We start from the raw sequence: 11,463 nt of genomic DNA, 5'->3' as shown, positions 1-11,463 counted from the left end.
GAAAGAAAGAAAAAGGAAAAAGAAAAAAACAAGCTAGTGTATTCTTGATGGTATACTTTTATTTATGGTATATAGCCCTATAGGAGTTTTAACTGAGAGCCTGGGGTGTGTACTAAGGACCCTCCATCTTGGCAGGCCCTAAACTCTCACCTCTGTCCTCACAGCAAATGTTAAGTTACTGATATCTCTGTACTCAGTTCTTAAGCCTCCTAGAAGCTGTTTTCTGTTTGATTTCCTGAAATATTGACCCAGTACACAACTACTTGGGAATAGACAAACACTTGGAGGGGAAATTGCTCACAGAATTTGGGACTCACTTCTCTTTGGTTATTCCTCCACATGTTGGCCTCTCAAGTTCTATCTACTGGTAAAGACAGTCTTATAAAAGCTATTTCTTCATAGCCAGAGGAAATTCTCAGGTAATTTTTTTTTTTTTTTAATGACAACTGTTGAAAGAGATGACAGTTGCCATAGTAATCCTTTGAAAACTTCGATCACATTAAAAATCATCCTTTTTAAAAATCAGTCAATGACTCTTCATTACAATCAGAGGTAAATTAAAAGTCCTCTCTGTGACCCTGTATGATCAGATACACCATTATTTTTCTTACCTCATCTTCCACTACTTAGCCACGCTGCAGTCTTGATGTTCTTGCAACAGATCAGGCATCATCCTGCCTTGGGAGCCTTTGCTGGTCCCAAAAGAATAACTTAACTCCTTCACTTCTTTCAAGTCTTTGTTCAAAGATTACTCTCTGTTAAACCTTCCCTGACCTCCCTATTTGAAGTTGTAAATCACCCTTCTCTGCCCAGATCTTTACCCTGCTCTATTTTGTTGTTGTCTCCACTGCACTTACCCTCTGGTATACTACACAATAGACTCATTTGTTATATTTAGTGTTTGTTGGTTATATTCTTCCATTAGAATGTAAGCTCCACCAGGGCAGGGATCTTTGTTTCATTCAGAGATGTATCCTGAGCCCAGAGCAATGCCTGGCACATAATAGATAATCAATTCATACTTGTTATACTTGTTGAATGAAAACGAATACGTGAACTGCCTTCTTTTTTTTTTTTTTTTTTTTTTTTTGAGACAGTGTCTCCCTCTGTCATCCAGGCTGGAGTGCAGTGGTGCCATCTCAGCTCATTGCAACCTCTGCCTCCCAGGCTTAAGCAATCCTCTCACCTCAGCCTCCCAAGTAGTCAGGACTACAAGTGTGAGCCACCACACTTGGATAATTTTTGTACTCTTGTAGAGATGGGGTTTGCCATGTTGCCCAGGCTGGTCTTGAACTCCTGGGCTCAAGAAATCCACCTGCCTCGGCCTCCCAAAGTGCTGGGATCACAGGCATAAGCCACCATGCCTGGCCTATGACCTCCCTTCTTGTATGACTCTGAAGGAAAATAACTTTTAATAAGTATTTACTGAAGACTCACTTTGTTGCAGAAACTAGTGTAGGCACTGTAGGGATACGAAGGCGAGTGAATAAGACACCGAAGCCATAATGTTGGAAAAAAGGCTGGCAAATGTTCATTTGGGCCGAGATTCAAAGCAATGTCTTTTGAGTTTTTTGTTGTTTGTTTGTTTTTTTGAGACAAAGTCTTGCTCTGTCACCCAGGCTAGAGTGCAGTGGCACAATCTCAGCTCACGGCAACCTCCGCCTCCCAGGTTCAAGCGATTCTCCTGCCTCAGCTCCCTGAGTAGCTGAGATTACAGCTGCGCGCCACCATGCCCGGCTAATTTTTGTATTTTTAGGAGAGACGGGGTTTCACCATGTTGGCCAGGCTGGTCTCAAACTCCTGACCTCATGATCTTCCTGCCTCGGCCTCCCAAAGTGCTAGGATTACAAGCATGAGCCACCACGCCCAGCCAGCAATGTCTTTTGTTCTAATTAACATTTATCTATTTACTTTACACTGTCTGTTGATTACAGAAGTTTAGTATATGGAAATTAAGAGAAAGAAAACATCCAAGGAAAAGTTCATGAACATTTACCCTTATAAACTTCCATAGACTGAGCTTGCAGAGCTACCAATAAGTCAATTCTTACAGCTACCAATAATGTCAATTACTTAGTAATTTTAGTTTTGGTTGTTCATTTGGAGGTGTTCAGTTAACTCCATTATTCCATAAGCCAAAGTCATGGAGGTATGAGTGTATTAGAGGAAGATAGTATGATTATGATAAAAATCTAAAATAAGGTTTTAAAAATAACTTTCTTTTTAACTTTTATTTTAAGTTCAGAGGTACATGTGTAGGTTTGTTATATAGGTAAACTTGTGTTGCAGGGATTTGTTGTACAGATTATTTCTTTACCGAAGTACTGAGCCAAGTACCTATTAGTTATTTTTCCTGATCCTCTCCCACCTCCCACCCTCCACATTCAGGTAGGCCCCAGTGTCTGTTGTTCCTCTCTGTGTGTCCATGTGTTCTCATCACTTAGCTACCACTTGTAAGTGAGAACCTGTGGTATTTGGTTTTCTTTTCCTGCATTAGTTTGCTAAGGATAATGGCCTCCAGCTCCATCCATGTTCCTGCAAAGGACATGATCTTGTTCTTTTGTATGGCTGCATAATATTCCATGGTGTATGTGTACCACATTTTCCTTATCCAGTCTACCATTTATAGGCATTTAGGTTGATTCCATGTCTTTGCTATTGTGAATAGTGTTGCAATGAACATACGCATGCATGTGTCTTTATGACAGAAGGATTTATAGTCCTTTGGGTACGTACCCAATAATGGGAATTCTGGGTCGAATGGCATTTCTGTTTTTAGGTCTTTGAGGAATCACCACACTGTTTCCTACAATGGTTAAACTAATTTACATTTCCACCAATAGTATATAAGTGTTCCTTTTTCTTTATAACCTCTCCAGCATCTGTTATTTTTTGACTTTTTGATAGTAGCCATTCTGACTCATGCAAGATGGTATCTCATTGAAGTTTTGATTTGCATTTCTTTAATGATCAGTGATGTTGAGTTTTTTCATATGCTTGTTTGGCTGCATGTATGCCTTCTTTTGAAAAGTGTCTGTTCATGTCCTTTGTCCGCCTTTTAATGAGGTTTTTTTTTTTTTTTCTTGCAAATTGTTTGAAATTCCTCATAGATGCTGGATATTAGACCTTTGTCAGATGCATAGTTTGCAAAATTTTTCTTCCATTCTGTAGGTTATCTGTTTCCTCTGTTGATAGTTTATTTTGCTATGCAGAAGCACTTTAGTTTAATTAGATCCTATTTGTCAATTTTTTCTTTTGTTGCAATTGTTTTGGCATCTTCATCATGAAATCGTTGCCTGTTCCTACGTCTAGATTGGTATTCCCTAGGTTGTCTTCCAAGGGTTTTATAGTTTTGGGTTTTACATTTAAGTCTTTAATCTACCTTAAGTTGATTTTTGTATATGGTGTAAGAAAGGGGTCCAGTTTTAATCTTCTGCATATGGCTAACCAGTTAGCCCAGCATCATTTATTGAATAGGGAGACCTTTCCCCATTGCTTGTTTTTGCCAGCTTTGTTGAAAACCAGATACTTGTAGGTATGTGATCTTATTTCTGAGCTCTCTATTGTGTTCCATTGATCTATGTGTCTGTTTTTGTACCAGTACCATGCTGTTTTGGTTACCACAGCCCTGTACCATGGTTTGAGGTCGGGTTGTGTGATACCTCCAGCTTTGTTCTTTTTTTTTTCAGGTTTGCCTTGGCTATTTGGGCTCTTTTCTGGTTCCATATGAATTTTAAAATAGTTTTTTCTAGTTCTACGAAGAATGTCATTGGTAGTTTAATAGGAATCACATTGAATCTACAAACTGCTTTGGGTAGCATAGTTATTTTAACTATATTAAGTCTTCCTATCCATGAACATGGAATGTTTTTCCACTTGTTTGTGTCATCTCTGATTTCTTTGAGCAGTGTTTTGTAGTTTTCTTGTAGAGATCTTTCACCTCCCTGGTTAGCTGTATTTCTAGGTACACTATTCTTTTTGTGCCAATTGTGAATGGGATTGTGTTCATGATTTGACTCTTGGCTTGACTGTTGTTGGTGTATAGGAATGCTATCAATTTTTGCACATTGATTTCGTATCCTGAAATTTTGCTGAAGTTATCAGCTTAAGGAGCTTTTGGGCCAAGACTATGGGGTTTTCTGGATATAGGATCATGTCATCTACAAACAGGGATAGTTTGACTATTGAGGGAACCCGCCCCCAATATTTCAACGTAGGTTCTTTCTATTTTCCATAAGTGTCAGCCAACTGAGAAATAAGGAGAGACAGTACAAAGAGAGAGGAATTTTACAGCTGGGCCATCTCATATCAGTAGAACCATGATGCCCACCTGAGCCTCAAACCAGCAAGTTTTTATTAAGGGTTTTAAAAAGGGGAGGGGGCATAAGAACAGGGAGTAGGTACAAAGATCACATGCTTCAAAGGGCAAAAAGCAGAACTACTAATAAGGGTCTAACAAAGATCACATGCTTCTGAGGGAACAGGACAAATTGCAAAAGTAGAACTACTGATAAGGGTTTATGTTCAGCGGTGCACATATTGTCTTGATAAACATCTTAAACAACAGGAAACAGGGTTTGAGAGAACCAGTTTGATTGTTTTGCGATCAATTTGTACAGTTGACACAATTATCACAGTGGTCCTGAGGTGAAGTACATCCTCAGCTTACGAAGATAACAGGATTAAGAGATTAAAGAAAAGATAGGCATAAGAAATAATAAAAGTATTATTTGGGAACTGATAAATGTCCATGAAATCACAATTTATGTTCCTCTGCTGCAGCTCCAGCCAGTCCCTCCATTTGGGGTCCTTGACTTCTGGCAACATTTGACTTTCTCTCTTCTTATTGGAATGCACTTTATTTCTCTCTCTTGACTGATTGCTATGGTCAGAACTTCCAATAATATGTTGAATAAGAGTGGTGAGTGTCTTGTGCTGGTTTTCAGGGGGAATGCATCTAGCTTTTGCCCATTCAGTGTGATGTTGGCTGTGGGTTTGTCATAGATGGCTCTTAGTCCTTCAATACCTAGTTTATTGAGAATTTTTAACATGAAAGGGTATTGAATTTTATCAAAAGCCTTTCTGCATCTGTTGAGATAATCATGTGGTTTTGTCTTTAGTTCTGTTTATGTGATGAATCCCCTTATTGATTTGGATATGTTGAACCAACCTTGCATTGCAGGGATCAAGCCTACTTAATTGTGGTGCATAAGCTTTTTGGTGTGCTGCTGGATTCAGCTTACCAGTATTTTGTTGAGGATTTTTACATCAATGTTCATCAGGGATATTGATCGGAAGTTTTCTTTTTTTGTTGTATCTCTGCATGTTTTGGTATCAGGATGATGCTGGTCTCATAGAATGAGTTACAGAGGAATCCCTCCTCCTCAAATTTTTAGATAGTTTCAGTGTGAATGGTACCCACTCTTCTTTGTACATCTGGTAGAATTCAGCTGTGAATCTGTCTGGTCCTGGCCTTTTCTCAGATGTTAGGCTATTTGTACTGATTCAATAAAAAGCTTAAGCTTTTAAGAAAACATTCGTTGCACATAGGGAAAGGATGAACCATTTGATAGACTGAAGGACAAATGGCAAATAAAATATACCTTAGTACCATAAACCCTTTCAGTCACCATGAACTTAGGAGTAAGTTGACTTAAGAGTAGTTTTTTGGGACCAAAACTGTTGGTAAATAGATAAGTTTCTGTATGAGAAGTCGTAAGTACACAGGATTCACAAAAATAGCAATTAGAAGATAAAGCTAGAAAGGAAAGCTGAGGGAAGATGGCAAAGGGTTCAATGTCAAACTAAAGAGTTCATACTCAGTCTGTGGGTAATGAGGGAGTCACTGTTTTTGAAGAAGAGAGTAATGTGATTAGAAGTCAAAGTTTTAGACTTTTTTGTGGCATTGAAGGATTTCAAAGATCAGACATTCAAAACAAGAAGACCAGTTTGCAGGCACTAAATGGCCCAAGTGAGTTATGATGAGGGCCTACCCTAGGGTCCTGAAATTATAAAAGTATGTTTATAATGAACCCAACATCCACTTACTTTATAAAATAAACAAAGCTTAAAAGAAGTAGTAACAAAACAAAGAAAATTAAATCAATGGAAAGAAAGGAATTTTTTTTTTAAAAGATAAGGTATATGACACCCAAGACAGGTGGTAGAAAAAAGGATGAGTCAGCTTACCTTTTGATTTCTCCCGAAGTGGTGCCACACTGCATGTCTCCTTAGTCTTCTTTAGCCTGAATATTATACATTATCATAATATTACTTACATATAAATTCAGGGTACAGTGAAATGCACTTGTTGAATAACATCACATGGACATTAAATAAATGTTAAGGAAAGGAAAATTTTTCCATTATAACTAATTCCATCAGAAGCAGATACGAGCCAACGCAACATCTTGCTAGCAAATTTTACCAGTGGCTGAGTGCTAGGTCTAACTTCTCCCACAGACCTTTATCATACCTCTGACTAGTCATGACTCAAGCAATGCTAAGTGGGAGGGAATCAAGATAAACAGGCCATTTGGATATGTTGAATACCAACTATCACTTTTTTGTACTTTTTACCTATCAATCACCTCTATCTGAATTTTGTCGTAATTCTGTTCCCACTGAAATACATCTAGATAATAAGATTATTAGGGAAAATATATCATGATTGAATCTGCTGTGGGTGAAATAATTCATTATAAAAATCTCAAATTTCTTGTAACAATGTTCTTTTTGAGATGAGGTCTCACTGTCTCCCAGGCTGGAGTGGCACAATCATATAATTCACTGTAACTCTGAACTCTTAGGCTCAAGCAATTTTCCTGCCTCAGCTTCTTGAGTAGCTGGGATGGTAGGTGCATGTCACCACACAAGCTAATTTAAAAAAAAAAAAGTTTGTAAGGACGGGGTCTCACTATGTTGCCAAAGCTGGTCTCAAACTGCCGGCCTCAAGCAATCCTCCAGCCTCAGCCTCCCAAAGTGCTGGGTTTCCAAGTGTAAGCCACCGCGCCCAGCCTCTTGAAACTATTTGACACTTTAAAAGTCAGCAGCCACTTTTAAGTACTCCACCTCTAGGATTACTATTGTTATTTGTATTACTAGAGCGTGCTTTGAGAATCACTAAAAAATTTTGCTTACCAATAAGGAAATTTGAAAAACTATTACACTTTCAATCAAATATTCACACAAGGAGGGGAAAAAAGAGAGTAAGGGGTTGTACATAAAATGAACAAAAATGAGTATTTCTCTGCTTTGCCAAAACTGCTCCTTCACAGGGCGCTGTGCAATGTGCACAGGAGAATAAAATACTTGCAGGCAATTTGACATGTTCTCACTACAACAGCTAAAATGAAGACACTTGAGTTAAAGGCAGGGAAAAGAACTAACGTTTATGTTTGCCAAGCACTTCATATACATTATGCCACTTAGCCATTACTATTCCACTTTATATATGAAGAACACTTGTCATTACATGAATAAAATATATTCAATTATCTTTCATTGACTTAAGTAAATTCACACTCAAATCAATGTAAAACGTTTAGAAATAATTTCACAGTCAAATCACAAATGAAAAACAGAAACAAACAAACAAAAACCTGAAATAGGGTGGAAACAATAAGAAGCAAAATAAAGACTCCAAATTAAGAGTCAGAAAGGGCTAATTCATGGGTGTTTTCCAGGCATCCAGTATCTTTAAGATGATCATGTGTATCGAAGGAAGGGTAACAAGACGGGTTCATACTGATACAAAGACCATCAGCACAGGCAGCCCTACACACTCCTGCCCCCTCCCCAAAGGGCGCTGTGACCCTTGATGAAAATGACATAAGTTGAGAGTCAGGGACACAAGTGTCTTGGTTACAATGTAACTGACTGCCCATAGTAGCTTTATAGTCATGTTTCAAACAGTCCCTCCTCTTTCTGCATCCCCTCCATTTTCCACTTTGACTTAAGTTACCATCTAGTAGCGACTCTCTCTCTCTTCCATTTCTAATCCTACCTTATTTTATTCTAACCTTACTTCAGAAAGAACAATTATGCGTTTTATATTTTTATAGCTTGAAAATCTTTCTTCAGATAATATTAAAAATGATGAGAAAAGCTATATGTATGATATTGTTTATTGTGGTGTTACTTACAAAACCAAAAAATCAAAGCATTTAAAAAATCCAACAATAGGAAGTGATTAAGTAAACTGTGGATCCGTCAGTGAAATATAATGTGGTTGGTAAGACTGTTTAAAGAACATATAGTGGCATGATGAAATGCATATACATAACATTTTTTAAAAGGCAGGATAAAAATTTTAAGTACACTAAAATCACCACAAAAATGAAATCCATGAAAAAGAATTTTTTCTTTCTTTTGAAAGAAGGGAATATCCAACAACAAAAATGGATGTTATGATGGGTAGATTATCAAATAATTATTTTCCTTTTTTTCTGCAAAGTTCTTATTCTTATTTTCATAGTTTAAATAAAAATTATCAACTTTTCATTTTAACCTGTTCCAGCTCTCTATCTATATTACCAGAATTTATTTCAAGAGTACTTAAAAAGAACAATAGTATTAGCTGGAAAACTCAATAAACATATTTTGAAACTTCAATCTTGTGTGCTAGGCATGACTGGATGACTTTAAAGTTCATTATAATAGGAAGATAATATAAAAATGTAAATCCTTCCCTAAAGAGAGTTGCAACTTAGAATGCTATAAGTACTTCACCTTCTTAAATACTACCAGAGTGAATAAGAACTAGACATTCGTCCGGGCGCGGTGGCTCACGCCTGTAATCCCAGCATTTTGGGAGGCTGAGGCGGGAGGATCACGAGGTCAGGAGATCGAGACCACCTTGGTTAACATGGTGAAACCCCGTCTCTACTAAAAAAATACAAAAAATTAGCCGGGCGTGGTGGCGGGTGCCTGTAGTCCCAGCTACTTGGGAGGCTGAGGCGGGAGAATTGCTTGAACCCGGGAGGCGGAGCTTACAGTGAGCCAAGATCGCACCACTGCACTCCAGCCTGGGCGACAGAGCGAGACTCCGTCTCAAAAAAAAAAAAACAAAAAAACAAAAAAACTAGACATTCAACAAATATCTGAAGAACAAATAAATGAACCAAAGCAGAAGCTGAGTGGAATGTGAGGCTATCTTACTAACTTAGAGATCCCTTTGGAGAGTTTTAGTGGTATGTCAGTCAGTCTGATTTCTAGCAGGAAAAGTATTTGTAATAATGTTTCCAAATGTCAGTGTTCAAAGTCAGGGAGACTTTTCTGGCTGAAAAATTCCTTTCTGATAGTCAATGCAGGATGTTAATTAGGCCAATATCTCATTCAGAATCTTCCTTCACATTACTTTAGTCAGACCAGAAATGAAGTACAAGGTTCTATATACAGGGTACAGAAACTTTTTAATATTGCAGAGAGCTAATTTTTTTTTTTTTCTAATACTAAAAATTCCAGTGTTCTCATGGGGATGATTTAGGCTAGGGCAATCAAGGTTTTTTAAAATGCCCTTACATCGGGACTGGGTGCCGTGGCTCACGCCTGTAATCCCAGCACTTTGGGAAGCCAAGGCGGGTGGATCACGAGGTCAAGAGATAGATACCATCCTGGCCAACTTGGTGATACCCCATCTCTACTAAAAATACAAAAATTAGCCGGGCGTGGCGGCGGGCGTCTGTAATCCCAGCTGCTCAGCAGGCTGAGGCAGGAGAACACTGGAATCCGGGAGGCGGAGGTTGCAGTGAGCCGAGATCACACCACTGCACTCCAGCCTGGCTAGAGAGCCAGACTCTGTCCAAAAAGAAAAAGAAAAGAAAAAAGAAGTCTTAAATCTTTTCTGGCAACAACACCCGAAAACAGAAAAGCGCCGAGTTGTCAAACTGAATAAAATGGCTTCGATTTTAAATATTAAATCCTCAATGCAAAACAAAATGAACAAAAAAACAAGAAAAAAAAAGAAAAAAAAAAAAAAAAAAAAACCGGCAGAAATGAATTCAATTCACTGGCCAGAAAAACCTCTACATTCAGCAGTATTACTACAAATACACATCCAACAAATGATAATTAAATAGCAATGATCTACCTGATTGCAGACACCTCGGCATCAGCACGTGGCAGTCTTTTTGGAACCTCTAGCGGAGTTGAGCTTACACTTTTTTGGTTACTTTGTAGTCCTGGTAAATATGGCATTTTGATATATTCTTTGAGCTCTCCTAGACCAAATGCTGTGGTATATTCTGGTTAAAAATATATAAGAATCATCTTGATTAAATGGATACTACTTGTTTTACTACATACTAAAATACATAATAAAATACATAAAATCAGTTATTAAGTAAAGAAAATTAAGTAACTGTAATTTATCTAGCTTCTTTCCCAGGAGAATGGCTTTCATTCTACATTCTGACTATAGGGACTGCAGGAAGGAGTCGATTAAGAGGCTAAGAGTGGAATAAGGAAAAAGAACAGCTTCACAGATCTTCCACAGTGGTCATTATCCTCTGCCTTCATTATTTTATTTAGTTAGAATGCCCAGAATATTAGATACCTTCACACTGAAATAAAAGGCACTTTCAAGAGTCTGATATTATCTAGCACTTAGAGTCTTTCCATTTTCCTGCTTTTATGTAAATAAGAGGTGTAAACACATGATCATCTGAGCTAGCAATGAGAGTCAAAGAATTCTACTTGAGGCACTGATTTTAATTTTATGTCCACAAAATTCCAGACCAAATCTGTAAACCATAACATTGAAGCACCAAGATTGTTTCTTCTACTAGCCTCACATATCCATTGCATAGAGAGATGGTCAAATTATTTTTTAAAATTTTCAAGGCATCAAATGAAAAGAAAAAGGAGATTAAGAGGTTAAAGGTTTGGGTGTTCTTTGAACTAAACATAGTGAATTTTTTTTTTAAAGTATTCTCTACAAAGCAAATGTAGTACAGCAACAAAAATGGTATTCAATGGGACTAAAATTATTATATTGAATGTTCAAAATGTTATTTTGTAACTTTTGATTTTTTCCTCTTTTGGAAAAAATAGTTTCTCTTGGTCAAAAAGCATACAGACTCTCTTTTCGTCTATTAGATTTGGGGAGTAGAAGGGTGGATAAACTGTTGTCTGAGTGCCTTTAATGGGAACCTGGTAAGAAAGTTGAAGAAAATATATAGCAACACATTCAAAGCCAAAGAGGGACAAATCATTGAGTAGTTTGCATTTTACTATTTTCAAGAATTACTGGCCGGGCGTGGTGGCCTATAATCCCTATACGCCTATAATCCCAGCACTTTGGGAGGCCGAGGTGGGTGGAGCACAAGATCAGGAGATCAAGACCATCCTGGCCAACATGGTGAAAACCCTTCTCTACTAAAAATACAAAAACGTGCTGGGCATGGCAGCACGTGCCTGTAATCCCTGCTGCTCAGGAGGCTGAGGCAGGAGAATCACCTGAAC

The 11,463-nt window shown here is 37.9% G+C and overlaps 1 protein-coding gene across 1 annotated transcript in view; it reads right to left on the bottom strand.

The window, feature by feature from the left end:
* The window catches only part of LOC105541110 (chromosome unknown open reading frame, human C8orf89), a 19,256-nt gene that overhangs the window by 6,668 nt on the left and 1,125 nt on the right, over positions 1 to 11,463 (bottom strand). The window contains exons 2-3 of the mRNA XM_011982003.1: positions 10,091 to 10,244; positions 6,190 to 6,245 (exon numbers count right to left, since the gene is read on the bottom strand). Of these exons, the coding sequence (XP_011837393.1) occupies positions 6,190 to 6,245; positions 10,091 to 10,244 (210 nt within the window). The remainder of the gene's footprint in view (positions 1 to 6,189; positions 6,246 to 10,090; positions 10,245 to 11,463) is intronic.

The sequence above is a fragment of the Mandrillus leucophaeus genome, unplaced genomic scaffold, assembly GCF_000951045.1.
Source record: "Mandrillus leucophaeus isolate KB7577 unplaced genomic scaffold, Mleu.le_1.0 Scaffold233, whole genome shotgun sequence".
NCBI lineage: Eukaryota > Metazoa > Chordata > Mammalia > Primates > Cercopithecidae > Mandrillus > Mandrillus leucophaeus.
The sequence above is the reverse complement of the archived record's forward strand: the minus strand, read 5'-3'. Positions and strand labels throughout refer to the sequence as shown.